This window comes from Carassius auratus, unplaced genomic scaffold, assembly GCF_003368295.1.
Source record: "Carassius auratus strain Wakin unplaced genomic scaffold, ASM336829v1 scaf_tig00012675, whole genome shotgun sequence".
NCBI classification, from domain to species: domain Eukaryota; kingdom Metazoa; phylum Chordata; class Actinopteri; order Cypriniformes; family Cyprinidae; genus Carassius; species Carassius auratus.
In genome coordinates, this window is record NW_020524316.1 from 25,628 (window position 1) to 42,193 (window position 16,566).

Below are 16,566 nucleotides of genomic sequence, written 5' to 3' on the forward strand. Positions count from 1 at the left end.
TTAGCAGGACACTGTTTGAATTCCTCTCTAAACATTTACTGATATATGACATACAGTATCATGTCATTAATTAACATGTTAGTTCCAGTCTTTAAATTGATTGACAGTCCTTAAAATAGTTTAAGAATTTAATAAACATACACAAATTAAAAAGACAGCAAAATAAATAGTACTAGTAATACCAACAAAACCACCAACAACAATAATGATACTGTGACACATCAACTCATATGTTATATGGATAGTTGATAGTTTTACGTTTTTAAGTGAATAGTTCAGATTGGGCTTAAAGCGTTAGTTCAACCCAAAATAAAAATTATGTAATTAATTAGTCACCCTCATGTTGTTCCAAACCTGTAAGACCTTCATTCATCTTCAGAACACAAATTAAGATATTTTTAATGAAATCAGAGAGCTGTCTGACCCTCCACAGACAGCAACACAACTGAAATGTTCCCAGGTCCAGAAACGGAGTAAATATAAAACAGTCCATGTGACAGCAATGGCTCAACTTCAGTTTTGCGATGCTACGAGAATACTTTTTTTGCGAAAAGAAAACAAAAATAAAGTAATTTATTCAACAATTCTTCTCCCCTGAGTTATGTCTTCCGCCATTTTGGTTTGTTTACATTCAGGGAGAAAGCGCGCGCATGAACGTAATTTGCATAATAAGTTTTGCGAAAGCGTGCGTATGCATAGCAATACTCTCTAAAATGGTGGAAGACGCAACTTGGGGGAGAAGTATGGTTGAGTAAATTATGTTATTTTTGTTTTCTTTGTGCAAAAAATAAAACCGTAATCTCGTAGCATCACAAAACTGAAGTTAAGCCACTGATGTCACATGGACTGTTTTACCGATGTATTTACTATGTTTCTGGACCTGGGAACATTTCAGTTGTGTTGCTGTCTAGAGTCAGATAGCTCTCAGATTTCATCAAAAATATCTTAATTTGTGTTTTGAAGATGTTCGTTTAAACGACTTGAGGGTGAGCAATATATATATCTGTCTTTTTACTTCAAAATTTCACATTTAATTAAATGTGATACTTGCAATTTCTTTGTAATTCAAAAATTAACTAAAGTATTAATTTAATAAATATGAAAATAGACTACACAGTATGTGGTCAGTAAGCTTTTTTTAATGCTAACCAAGGGTGTATTTATTTGATTCAAAAATAGATTAATATTATGAAATATTATTACAACTTACAACAACAGTTTTCTATTTTAATGTAATTTAAAAAGTAATTTATTTCTGTAACGGCAAGGCTGAATTTTCAGCATCATTACTCCAGTCTCCAGTGTCACAAAGGTGCTTCAGAAATCACTCTAATAAGCTGATTTGTTGTTTAATTTCTTCTCATTAGCATTGCTGAAAGCAGTTGTTCTTTGATGAATAGAAAGAACAGAATTTGAAAACAAATTATGAATATATTTACTGTCACTTCTAATCAATTGAATGGATCCTTACTGAATAAAAGTATTACATTTTAAATCTTACTGAACCCAAACTTTTGAGCATACACACACACACACAAAACATTTAAAACAGAAAACACTGATCATTAAGTCATGCTGCACTTCAGAACATTTCCATGTTAATGTCCTTTACATAAATATGTCTGCAGGGAGTAAATGTTCAAATAGATTGCTTGAGGGCAGATATGTGCTCTTAAACAGCTCTGAAAGCATTTCCCCTTTGCAGTGAAAAAAATATCTCAAGTTGTTTCACGGCAGAAATTCTTCCTGGCTATTCCTGCCAAGATAATGAGAAATGCTGGGATCACTTATCCAGTAATGGAGTAAAAAACAACAACAAAAAAGTACCATCGACTGTGGGCAAGTGGACAGATTAAACTATGGGCCACCTTGAGCTACAGCATTAGCATTCAAACCCATACAACAACTGTCCCTCGACCTAAACAAAACGACTCAAATAGCTATTTATTCCCTTTTAAGGGACACATCCCAGAAAGGAGCTGTTCTGATGGCACAGGCGCTGCAGGGAATTAGACCGTGATAGACATTTTCTCCTCACAGCGTCCATATAGCAAAGCTTTATGGATATTATGGATTTTGGCTTCACCCTTCCAAAAGCTCTTCGTCGACAAAGGCATTTGTAAACCGCACGCGGCATGCAAAGACTATCAGCATGAGCTCCCACCTCCCTGCAACCACAAAGCCTGATTGCATATCCCCGAAGGAAAGCCTTAACCTAATTTCCTTCTTATAGATGCAAAAAGTGTTTCCCCCGCAACCGACACTTCCTAATTCTCTCTCTCTTGCTTTATCGTGTTTTTAGAAGCAGAATCATTTTAAATACTGTCCTTTCTTTAAATGGACCCTGGGATTTTACCCGTGATAGTAGCTGTAATTAAGTGTGGACCGTGTTGATTGGTTTGAGCTGTTCATTACCTCTGTGGAGGTGCTTCATGTACTATATTAATTAAAGCTGTAATGGCCAATATGGCGTCCCGATTAGTGTTTCTACATGCCTTAGGAATCAAGCCATCAATATCGTTCACCTGCTTGGAGGATTCAGAGCTTCAGCGATTATATTTCTCAGTGGAATCTTCTAGTGCCCACCCTTGGAACATCACGAGAGCTCCAGCAGTGACTCGGACTCCAGCTGCCCATGGACTGATTGGGAGAGACTTTCGAGAGGGATTTCCAATTACACAAATGTTCTAGAATCTGTCCTGATCACTGATTGAAACAATCAGAACCCCCACTGGACACCAGGAGTGCTGCTGAATGATGTTTGAGGAAGTTAAGTGATCAGTGTGGCGGCAAAAGTTTCTGCTGCGCAATGCTTTGCACATTTGATTAATCTAAAGAATGAAAGTTAGTTTTTCACTTAATTAGGGAGTTTTATTCATAAGGTACTCTGAAAAAGCTAGCGAGTAACAATCCACACATTTCTAGGGATTCTGCTTTAAGATGCTTTTCTCCACCGAAGAAAATGTTCAGGAAGTAAAATCTGTCAAATTCACTTACTGTGTGAAGAGATAATAGGAGATATGATAATGAGAATACAGTATATAATAAAATACATATAATATATACAGGGCTGCACATTTTTTTTTTTTCAGCCTGGTTCTGGAGATTTGTTTTGGTTCTCACACTGGCACTCACACTATATTTATATAATTTTTTTTCTTTATTATATTTATTTTATAAAATAATAAACTCAATAATAATGTTTGATAATACTATTTAAAATTAAAGGGTAGTATTAAATACAATTATTTTATAGTAAACTTAAAAAGAAACTGCTAATATTTACTACTGCTGCTGTTTTGAATTTCCTATTCATCTAAAATGCTTGAAAATGTTTCATATATATATATATATATATATATATATATATATATATATATATATATATATATATATATATATATATATAAATTAAGTGTTTTCTACATTGATAATAACAAATGTTACATTAGAATGATTGGAGTAATAGCTACCGAAAAATTAATAATGCATTGGTAATTTTCCATTACATTACCAAACATTATCCATTAATTTCAGGAACATTTCTATTAACCGTAATATACAAAATTAAAAATACATTTAAAACACCTATATGTACAAATATATATACAAATATATATATATATATATATGTGTATGTGTCTGTTTGTATGTATGTGTGTGTGTGTGTGTGTGTGTGTGTGTGTGTGTGTAAGGATAAGGATCACACTCTAGGTTGGACCAACATCTCAATGAAGTCATGCATAAAAACCCATATACGCACAAATATTCAGCATTAATAGACCATCACGCTACACTGGATGTATTCTGCCAGAGGGCTCCCTCTCCGTGATCTTAACATGTAGTGAAGGCACTCAGTTTAATGAGAGGCTGACCCTCCAAACACGGCCATGCTTAATTACATTCAGAGTGAAGTTTAATGATTCTGATTACTCTGATTATGAACAGATAAAATGCAATGAAAATACTGGACAAAGAAGGGGGGATGCCTAACAAATAAACAGCCACACAATCACATACTTTTACATCCATCTCTCTGTTGGTCTGTTTTAGTTGCTCGGTGATGAGAGAATGATGAGAACAGGGAAAATAAAGCTTGACTCTGCAAGAGAACAACAGTATTGATCTTGCATGCCAGTGTTAGGCTGCATTTCCTTTGTTGTACCTATTGTACCTATTGTAGCTATTCCTCAAAAGACTCTCCTAAGAAAAATTTACAAGCATCTGAGGGCAAAACACATTAAACGAATCACGATCTGCACGAGTTTCCTTTAGAACACAAATGGGGAAATGTTGGACAATATAGTGCCCACAGTTTTCAATAGAAGAAAGTGAAACAACAAAAAAGCATCATAAAGATGAACTCCTATAAATCCATGTAATAGTCTTGTGTTTTCCCTTTGTGTTACACGAAAGAGAGTAAAACATACAGGTTTGCAATGCATACAAGTGAGTGAGTAAATGACAAGAGTTTTCATTTTGGGTGAACTGTTCCTTAAAATATAAGGAATATTATAAATCAGGCCATCTTCTATCCTCGTTATTATTATCTAATCTTTTGTCAGGACAGAAAGGTGACTAAAGCGAATGACTCATGTGTCTCAGCGTGGCAGTGGTGGTAAGTGTGATCGTCTGAGCATTACAAATGGAACAGTTTTCAGCTTGCTTTTAAAACACTAGGCCACAGATTGGTCGTTTGGGATCAATAAAAGCAATCTTTTAGATCCTGCAACATCTAAATTCAAAGGTTTACTGGAGCATTCAAACTAAGCTAAAGATCTGCCACCAAGAGCTATGTCTATGTAAGTGCTTCATTACCACAGGAAACGAATATTCCCCAACAATGTTAAAGCATAAAAAATATATATAATAATATAAAAAATAGATATAAAATAGATATATATTTACACCCCTCCCCCACATACACACGTATATAAATAAAATTTTCCCCTATATATATGTATATATATATATATATATATATATATATATATATATATATATATATATATATACTGTAATATTGTAAATATATAATATTTATACAATTGTGGGCATTAGAACAATAGTACAGTATTTTCCGCAGATCAAAGATGGTTTTATGTCAGTTATTTCTATCTTTTGCTGTAGTGTGTCCATTGAAAATATTATTTTACATTTCCAAACATTCATTTTGACTTTAATTGTAATATTCCAGTGAGATTTTTGTCTGACAAAAGCCAATGCTCCACACATAAAATACTGTACCAGTGTTCTAATAATTTTGGGCGTCACTGTATATGTAAATCATATCTTTAGATCTGATATGATAAATGTAATTTTATTGAGTTATGAAGATATACTCACAGCTGTCCTCCTCTTCTGAAATCAGCTTCACAACATAACAGGCATAGATGAACCCAGCAAGCTGTGAAGAGAACAGAAGACAACATTGATTAGGACAATCAACTGTACTAATCAATTTGCCGATATCAAGGTGAAGTGTAGTGCAGCAAATACGACTGGAAAAATAATGTTTCCAGAACTGGTTTCACTATCATTCCTAGCAACCTTTTGCAATGCCTGCGGTTGAACGTTGATGTTAGACCAAGAAAAAAATAAAACAAATGAAAATGCAAGGAAACTATTGGGCGGAATGGCTATTTCAAGTGTACGTGGCACACAGAAGTTGTAGCTCTTTAAAAAATAAACCTTTAGAACATCATATACACATTTGAAATGCATATTTACTGCTCTCAAGAAAAAAAAAAAATATTGAAGAATCCTCTTTCAATAAAATGCCCTGATTTAGCTTTTATAAAAATCAGTCTTCCTCTTTCATCAGGAAATACATCAACAAATGCTGTCAACTCATTTCATGTGGTCATTATATCAGAATAAGCAAACAAAGCATCACTGAAAACCATTAGTGGTTCATTCGGTTAATTAGAGATAAAAAAAAATAGCATACTTTTAACAGTAAAAAAAAAAAAAAACATGCTCATAACATGTTCTGCTCAAATAAGAGAGTATCTGAAATAAAAGCAGGAGAGAATGAAGAGATCAAAGATAGAGGGAGGTAGGCTTATTTTCATTGAGGAAACAGGTGTTGTAGCGGCGAGAGCTTTACATCAAACTGAGACACCGCCACAGGAAATGGGTCTTTAGAGCAATGAGGACAGAGCGAAGCCGAAATGTTGGAGCCTCATCTTCTCTGCCGCTCCAAAACACAGCACTTCTGAATCATAGGAGCACACGGATGCACAAAGCTCAGATTTTCCTGGCTCTGAATCACTCATCTGCATCCGTGTTTAAAGAAAAATATGCTCGGTGGCGGGCTTGGGACTTCAACAGTCATTAAGAAGGAAAGATGTGAAATGATGATGAAAAGAGCGCACCAGAATATTGAGTAGTGTAAACACATTTAACAGACAAACAAAAGACTTGGATCTCTTGGAGCAGACTCTTTAAAATGCTCAGGGAGCACAGCTGGGCTTTTTATAAACCCTCTTCATCAGAGAGCAGTGTTGTTGTGTGTTACACCGGGGATTTTATAGAACCGGACTGATTGGACGTCTCTGATCGAATCAAGACAAATGATAGAGTGGGACAGCTTGAACTCCTGTCGTCTGCACTACCAAAATAAGGTCTACAGGACCATTGTTGGGGGAACACAGCACAAATAAAACCCCGGTTATGTAATCAGCCGATTTGTATTATTATAATTTTTTTTAAATAATGAGCATGGTTATGGTTACTGGATATTTACATACAGCATATATATTTTTTTATAGAGAATAATGATTTCAATATTAATATGATTAATATATATATATTTAATGACTGAATTTTAACATTGCATCAAAGCAGCAGAGAATTTGTTCGGTCTTGGAGATTTTAAGCTGAAGGTTGCATTAAAAAATAATTATATATATATACATATACATATACACACACACATATATATATATGTGTGAAGAGTTCAGATGCAAAAGCCTCTAAGAGCCATCTGAAATTTTCATCTAAAATTAGGATTTTTATCAAGCTCCTATGCTTAGGTTGAGTCATTTTACTTTAATTGCAATGTGCAGGTCCTTTTCCAGGCTATTAAAGGGAAATAACTGAAAATAAATATAAAAAATCCTAATTTTAGATGAAAATTTCAGATGGCTCTTAGAGGCTTTTGCATCTGAACTCTTCATATATATATATATATATATATATATATATATATATATATATATATATATATATATATATATATATACTAAAAACAGTACTACTGTGAAATAGTTTTACAATTCATATAACTGTTTTCAATTTGAATGTATATGCAACTATTCCTGTTAATTTTCATCAGCCAATATTAATTTAAATAATCCTTTAATTTCACAATTTTTTACTTTTCAACAGTCATCTGAAGCAAAATTACTTTAAACTGACTTAAATCAAGTTGAATTTCGCATAACTGAAAAAAGATGAAATTGTTTAATGTATTTTGATGTTTTAAAGTAATACAAAAACATGGAACTTTTTACAGTGTAATATACTGATTTGATGCTCAAGAAACATTTCTTATTATTATTAACATTGAAAACAGTTGTGGACTTAATATTTTTGTGGATACCATGATAAATCTTTTTCAGGATTCTTTAACATCATTTCTTTTAAATACATTGTTTTGTAACATTCTAAATGTTTTCTTACTGCTACTTTTGATCAATTTAATGCATCCTTACTGAATAAAATATTTATTTGGATGGATTAACACTTTGAAATGTATTATAAATAAAATAAAATGTATTTATAAACCATTAAGGACAAATAGAAACCTGGAAAGAAAAAGTAACACACACACACACACAAAAAAACTTAAGCAATGCAATTAGTCACCATTAATGAGTAACTACTATAACACATTATTTTTAAAAATAACTTTCCCCAACACTGTGCCACAGTTGTGCTGAGAGCAATTGTACGTTGACATACTGCTAAAAAGGCCACCCAGACTTGAGATTATAATTAAGAAGCTGAACGCCATTTGCTATTCTATGAGATACAAACTGATGTCCCCTCAGGGAATGCTCTAGAATGCGGCCATGTTTACAAGACTGTTTATGTATCGCCATTTCTTATCATTTGAGCTGTTCATTTAACTAAACGAAGAGAACAAATAGTCCAAGACTGCATTCACAGTCCAATCCCTCTGGATAATCACAGTACGGTGGTAAATGGGAGGAAAAGCAGATTTAGGATTCCGAGAATACCTCAAGGTCTTGCTCTCATTTATACAGAATAATATACCACTCCCTCCTCCTTCCCAGTGGCAGCAAAGAGCATTGGGCCACGCTCGCACACATGCAATCCAAATCCAGACAGGGTCATTTACATAATATCACACAGCTATGTGAAGGACGAAGGCCCAATGTGGTGTCACCTGGGCTCAACACATTGGGCCAGACAGTATTTTGGTTCCCGGTTCCTTGGTTCCCAGCTTGAATGAGGAAACAATGGAGGTGGCCAGCAGCTAGCATCTGTGTTTGTGTGGGGAAAGAGGCGGATCAGGGTTCAACACACACAATACAGGCTGCTCTTTTGATTACCTGATACTATCATCTGCCCATTGTCTTTGCAAAATATGTAAACCAAATTAGCAGGATGTAAATACAGGGTGCACTAACTGATGAAGAGCGGTGAAAAAACACTTGCAAACTGTTTGCCCCAAACAATAATTATTTATAGTGATATTTTTCTGGCCAAAATATATTTAAAATTTATGCTGAATATATGTCGAAAACAGCACAGCTAAAGGAAATGTATTTTGAAAATGTTACATGTTTATAAGTTTAAACTTAAAATGGCAAAACCTATTGCAAAATGTACTTTTAAAAGTTAGAAATATATATATATATATATATATATATATATATATATATATATATTACATTTGTGGTAAATACTTATATTTTGGACAAAACAAATGTATATATAAAATGTCCAAAAATATGAGATAATATAAGAAACTGAAACTTATTAAAAGTATGTTTAGGTAAATATATAATAATAACTATAAAATCTACAGTGTGTTGATACGTTTATACTGTAATATGTTTTGAACACATTATGGACATTTTTATTGTTTGCAATAATTACATTTAATTAATTTTTTTCCTTAAAATGTAATACTACACACATACACACACGTCATTGCATATTATATTTTAAGTGTATATTGTAAGTGTTTGTAATCTATACGTTTATGTTAATATTAGTGCTGTCAAACGAATAATCGTGATTAATAACATCCAAAATAAAAGTTTTTGTTTATATAATGTATGTGTGTTTACTGTTTATATTTATTAAGTATATATAAATACACACGCATGCATGCATATTTAAGAAAATCCTTAAATATACATGTACTGCTAAATATATAAATACATATTTATTAAATTGTACAATAACTATATAAATTTGGAACATTTTTTTGTTTTGAAATATAGAAAATGTATGCATGCACACAGCATAGTTATGTTCAATAAACTGTATTATACTGAATACTGAAGATATATATATATATATATTATATATATAAAAATAAGTTATATAGTTATAGTTATATGTTACATATAAGAAGAAATATATAAGTAATATGAAGTTATAAGTATTTTAAATATACTGAAATATAACTACGTTTAAAATTAATGTGAGAAATGATATGCATTAGTCAATATTAATTAATACTGCAAAAATGAAATTTTAAAATCAGACTAATTTTATTTAGACAGTTATCACTGCCTGGTGAAAGTTCCCAATGTAAATGGTCTACTGTCATGAGCACACAAAATATAAATTCTGCAGAAATGAGTAATAATGAGAAATGAAAATAAGAGTCGCAGGATGTGCTCCTCTGAAGAGCTCAGTCTGGTACTCACTCACTCACAGCCACAGACATGTTGTATTGTGTTTCTTCTTCCTCTGCCATGTCATTCCCAATAGCGCAGACTAAATTTAGATTTTATACATTTGAATAATACATGCAGGGTTTCTAAGGAGGTGCTAAATAATTGAGGATGCGTCTGGGAGCAAGAATTGATCTTTATTCAAGTATCTTAGGGTGCTTTCACACTAGCACTTTTGGTGCACCCCCGGGTTCAATTGACGTCAGAGTTTGGTTCATTTGGATGATTTGAACGCTGTCTCCGAACTCGGGTGCACACCCGCGAAACTGTACCCGAGTCCGTTTACAAATGGTGGTCTGGGGTACAGTTCATGTGAACTCTGTTACGGTTCAATGCTGATGTGAACGCAATAGTACCAAATCGTGGAAGTGAACCGTTAATTAATTTGTAAGACCGACTCTTTGTAAACAAAATGAACGGTTCAAAAATGTAAATACATAAAAGTGCAGAGAGTAATGTCGGTACTAAGCAACAGGGTAAACAGCTGCTGGCTTGATGACGCAAGAGAACCGTGGTTCGGACCCATATAAAATAATATGAACGCAGTCTAGCGCGGTCAGGGGAAGGGGGAGCAATCGAACTCTGGTTCGGTCCAGGCAAGCGAACCAAGTGTGAAAGCACCCTTATAGTTGAACCTCAAATATAAGTTTGCTCATTCTTCAAAATACGTTTTATCGTTTAATATGTTTAACTTCAAAGCACGGAACAACGTCACAATGGAAAACATATCTGGTTTAGCACTTTAAAAATGCAAATGTTACTTAAGCTACATCTGCTACAAAGAAATACAGAAACAGGCTACATGTCTTACACAGAATAGCAAACATGCCTGTGTGTACCATTTTACATCCATGGAAATCAGAATAAAATCATTTAAGTGCCTATGAAGAAACATTGATGATTTATTAAAACTATACATAAAGGAAACACAAACAGGTACAGCATTATTTGAAACAGGAGTGAATTCTGATTTCGGAAATGGCTTGACAGTCACTTCCTGCACAAGGTCACTGTCTGATACAACCACTCAAGCTTGAAATATTATGGGCAGCTTTACAAACTACTACAATTTAGCCATTTACATTGAAGTAGTTTCCCTTCAGAGATATCCATCATATTAAAAAAAGTGCAGTTCTGTGATTTTATGAAGAGGTTATTCCCTTCAGTTTTCTCTCTGACCATGATAATAGAATGTTTTATTTATTTATTAAATTTTTGGCTGTCTCTTTGCCAAAACCATTCAAAATGTAAAGATATACACTACCAAGTTGGGGGGAGTATATATATATATATATATATATATATATATATATATATATATATATATATATATATATATATATATATATATATATATATATTACATTATTATTATATTATCATTATTAAATATTTTGAATTAATACTTTTATTCAGCAAGGATGCTTAAAATTTAACACAAATACAAAATGCTATATATTAAATAAATAAATGCTGATCTTTTGAACGTTCTAATAGTCAATGGTTAATTAAAAATAAATACAAATATTTAGCAGATATTAAGAAGCACAACTCTTTAGAACATTGTTAAGAAGAAATGGATCTTGAGTACCAAATCACCATATTAAAATGATTTCTGAAGGATCATGTGTCACTGAATGCTGAGAAATGGATGCTCAAAACTTTTAAACTGTAATAATATTTCACAATATTACTGTTTCTACTGTATTTTTGGTGAAAAAATACTTGGTGAGCTTAAAACACTTTTTTCAAAAACTTACAACCCCAGTAAAGAATCTTACATCATCTTCTATAACTTTTGGATGACTGGTGTTCTCATGTGTTTCCTCACTTTCACTAAGATCAGTTTCTTAGATCACCTACTTTCTTTCACTTTTTCAGGGCAGAATCACCTAGCTTAATCAATTTCGAATGTAGACACAGCATCAGTCAACCCATTTCTGTGCCAGTGTGGATGCCTGCTTCAAACTGCGCACTTGGCGGCTTGGACTAATTCACATGTCCTTGACTTCCTCCTCGGGCGCTGGGCCTCTCTCCAGGTGGGCTGCTCACTCCTGGCTTTTATAGACTGGGCTAGTGAGCTACTTAACATGCCAACAACCACCCATGTCCTGATGCACCAAACGTCTTCTGCAATCTTCCAAGTGCAAACACTTATTCGGGGGCAGTCGGCGTGGTGTTTTTTTTTTTTTTAACAGCATTCTCAGCACAAATCAAGGGTGAATGGTTTATGCATTCTTTATGAAATGATTTAAATAGACAACCGTTTAGAGTGGCCGTGTGCTTGTAAAACGTGGACAGCTGACACAAAGAAATACTGATTATATTGACGTCGGGGTCGTTTATGGGGTGAGAGGAGAAGTGATGTGTTTTTTATGAGTCATCGTGGTAAAGTCAAACAGTTTTTCTTCAGTAAAACGGTCCTGTTTTTCAAATGGATTGAGTGTTGCTTGGCTCAAAGCAGACGGAACATCACAAACACGGCTAATGCCTTTGATTAGCTCTAGCTCAAGGACACAGATGCTAAAATTGTGAAAAATCGAACTTTTCACAAGCTAGTCTGCATAAACTGACAAAATAAAAGACTGTGAGAATGAAATACACAAAGGGAACAGCTAGTTAACTGATAATGCTAACAATCAACTAACAAATAATCATTTTTGACGAAAAAAAAACAACAACAAATAATCACGGATGAGCAAACCTAGAGTTAAAAGTTTGTTCAAATCCTCAATCATAAGTATTAGAGGTTGACCAATTGATATTAGTGATGATTCATAATATGCAATGTTTGTCTTTGTTTTTAGATACTGAGTAAGGAAGCGGGCACATGACAAAAGAACGAAAGACTCAAACCCGAAGACTATTGAACTAATGTATTCTGTTTCCAGGACTGCATAGCATTATAGTCTAGGGGTTTGCATGAATCAATGACTCGAATCAATCTGTTTCCTGCATAGCTTCATTTTATTTGGATTTGACGTGACAAAAGAAAAATCTCAGATTGGGAGGTGGGGAAATTAAAAGTCTGTATAACCTCCGAAATATAGCGTAACTAGATGTTTTGTGGAATTTAGCTATTAACGTAACATTTTAATGATATTTTAATACACATACTGATAAAAAAAATGTATAGCTTGAATGCACTGTAAGTCGCTTTGGATAAAAGTGTCTGCTAAATGCATAAATGTAAATGTAATGTAAATATTTTGCTTAAAGGAACGACATCACTCAAAAAAAGATTTGTTCACTGTGATAAAGGATATTTAAAGATCAAAATTACACATTATACAGTACAAGAGTGGCCTCTAGAGAAGGAATCACTGACGCCTCGTTCTTTTTGTTTTGACACGCGAGACTATGTGCTACACGGAGTGGGAATTCAGATGTGCATTTAAAACATAGACATTGAAACCGTGCATGTAAAGTATTCTACAATACATGCTTATATATCATTATAAAGTAATTCATATGCTGACTAGATGTTGCATTAGAGGAGAACAGCAGTGTGAGGCAAATGAGAGAACGCTAATGTAGTACTTCAAGCGGTTAAAACAATGTCACAAAAATACACAGATGTCTGACCTAAAATACACAGATGTCTTGTTAGTTCTATTTGCATTGGTTTATGTCCACTTGGTCACTTTTATGCATCTATTAGCCAGCGAAGTTGTAGATTAAAAGCTAGGGACATGAGAAAGTAAATTGATATGTTCATATAGCCGGCAGAAACATGTTAATGTGTGTTAATTTCAATTTTTAGTAACACATTTAAAAAATGCAAATAATCCAGCAAATAATCATTGTATCATGTACTTTGAAAATGCATGTACTTTGAAAATGCACCACATAACAGAATAGACTATTTTATTAGAGATGGACGTTCCAGTGTTTGACTGTAAGTGTTTTAATTGGGTCATTTGCTGTGGGCTACAGCAGTACCAGACATGCCATCTTTGACCTTCTTACTGTGCCACCACCAGTCTTAGAACAAAACGTGCCGAAGGAACAAAAGAATTAAACATTCAAAGCCTCATTTACAATTCAGATCATCTAAGATAAATGTCAGACTATTTCCAATCACAGGCACAAACACTGATCATTTGTTAAAACATTAAAAATGATTCAGTCCTTGTGCTTCCCGGAAAGTCACTTTTTGACCTAAATGGAATATCCCCTTGCTGTCTTTAGTCCTCAGAAGAAACCAATTTCAGTGCTGACCTCCTTGGGCCTCGTCCACCTGGCTGTTAATCTGAATTAGACGCAGTACATTAGCACGGCTAAGGCCACGCTATAGCTCGGAGCTAGCAAAGAGAAGTCTTGTTAGCAATGCTAAATGAACCTTTTAAGCTTTTTAATCACGGCTAAGAACTTCTTTCATTCACTGCCTTCAGTTCTCGGCTCCTAAAGTGTGGTTTGGTAAGAAAAGCCATGCAACAAGGAATCTGGGGTTTTTAAGACAACAAAGATAAATGATGTTACTACTATAAATCAAATGATGATGTTATAAATTAACAACAACAGAAATATGCTTTGAAAAAAACCATGGTGTATTTATCGTACTCCATAGAGCGTAAAAGAACACAACAGTACATTATTTCAGATTGCTATTTAAAATAAGATCTAAACTAGACAAAGCAGACAGTCAAAATGTAAAAAAAATCTATAAATAACGAAATAGCCAGGAAGCCAAGACCGCAGCCTCTTCCACATGTTTTTGTAATTTCTTCTTCAAAAATCATCAATAACCGACTTAACTCTCTATCTATTGCTGCCAATGTTTTTCTAAAGGCCAGCAATCCGTGAGTCAGTGCTTCACGCCAAGAGTTTGCGCTTTGTTGGCAATTGGCAGAATTCGCCAGTGTTAGTGAGGAAGGAACACAAAAAAAGAGAGTAAAGCAGACACTTTCATCACAACTGCTTTGATTTCCAAACAACACATCACACCCAATTTTCCACTTTCACAATTGAGCAGGCACTTAGCCAGAGGGGATAAGCTTCTCCATGACACAGTAGCACCCGATGCTCATAGAGAAAGCTCTTCTTGAGAAGAGACACACAGCACAGATCTCCACAGACCACAGCGCTCCAGAAAGCATGTTGGTGAACCTGCCATGGCAAGAAAGGAGCGAATGAAGAAATCACACCTCTGTGTCCCCTATGAACTCTCTACTACAAAGAATAGAGATCGGAAAGAAAGCAATTTTATTCCATCTGGAGTAAAGGTTTCTTTCTTAAGATGGATATTATATGTAAGGAATCTGACAGCTGGATACCGGGCAGCTTTCTGCATTTTATTCTTTACTATATAGAACTTTTCTTATTTATAACATATAAGATTCACAATTTTCGTGTATTGTTTTAGGGTGAATCTTACAAATACAGAAAAATAATGAGAAAGGAAATTATATACAATTATAATTAACTTTTGGTTATCGTAATAACATTTTTTACTTTAAAGAAAATGTGCTGAACATTCACTCTCTGTCGTTAGTTAGTAAATATAATTAATATTTAAGTTATAGTAAATAAAACTTATTATATAAAATCTGTCTATCCATTCTCCAACATAAAAACACTTTAGCTTTAAAAAAAAATAGAGCAAACCAACCATCAAGCAAATAATTAAAAATGTAAAAAATACATCAGGATTGTTTTTTTTACATTACAGTAATGAGAATTGTGGGGGAAGGAGTGTTGCTCAATTAAATTTTATTAAAGAAGATTATGCAGAAATGTGATTAAAGAAAATTACACACATTACTTTTAATGCATTTCATTAATTACTAAATTACATTAATGAGAATGTAATGAGAACCATCAATGGAAATAATTCGAATTAACAAAAAAAGAGTTTGTTATATCACAAAAAAATATTTTTTTTAATTGTATGTAAAAAAAAAAGAATAAAGCTTTCATGAAATCAACCCAAGAAAAAATATAAAATATAAAATATTTACAAAAATATAAAATATTTATAAAAATATAATATAATAACCGGCTTCTTCCCTTCTGTGAGGAATTTATGCATTTGAGCTCTGGTGTTTCTGCTAAATTTATACTGGCTTCAGCAGAGCTGCTTTTCCTTCACTTGATGCTAATTTATATCGTGGCCCTGAGCTCCCAGCTCCATTGTGTCTGGATTGATTGTCTGCTGTAAAAGCCAACTCTCCAAGTAAAGAGCATAATTGCTCTTTGTTTACAGTAATGAATTCAGACATCTCATTGATCTTGACCAAATAATGTTTGAATACCTGCTCTGCAAACCGGCTGCCAAGAGTGCCAAAGGTCTGGAGCGTGTTGGTGCACTGCACGCTCACTTGCATTTCCAGTTTTGCACTCTGGAAAGTGACAAAAACACGACCAGGAGTGATGCTACTGAGTTGTGACCTCCATAAAGAATGGCATAAAACATACAAATCATAACAGCAGCCTTATGAGTTGTTCAAAGAGCCGAAGGAAGCAGGAAAGAGAATTTGCGCAATGAATAAGACACACGACATAACACTTGGCAGACCTCATGGCCTCCTGACGTGTTAGCGCTCATATCTTAGAAGGAAAAGATGGGTGGCGGGCAGGTGTCCAGCTGAGATCGAGAGGTCAGGCATCGCTCGGAGCAAAGCCT

At 33.9% G+C, this 16,566-nt stretch overlaps 1 protein-coding gene across 2 annotated transcripts in view; it reads right to left on the bottom strand.

Annotated features, from left to right (window-relative positions):
• Nucleotides 1-16,566, bottom strand: part of LOC113073653 (sodium/potassium-transporting ATPase subunit beta-1-interacting protein 2) — a 37,365-nt gene that overhangs the window by 5,556 nt on the left and 15,243 nt on the right. For both annotated transcript variants that reach the window (XM_026246473.1, XM_026246475.1), the window contains exon 2: nt 5,347-5,407. In XM_026246473.1, the coding sequence (XP_026102258.1) occupies nt 5,347-5,407 (61 nt within the window). The remainder of the gene's footprint in view (nt 1-5,346; nt 5,408-16,566) is intronic.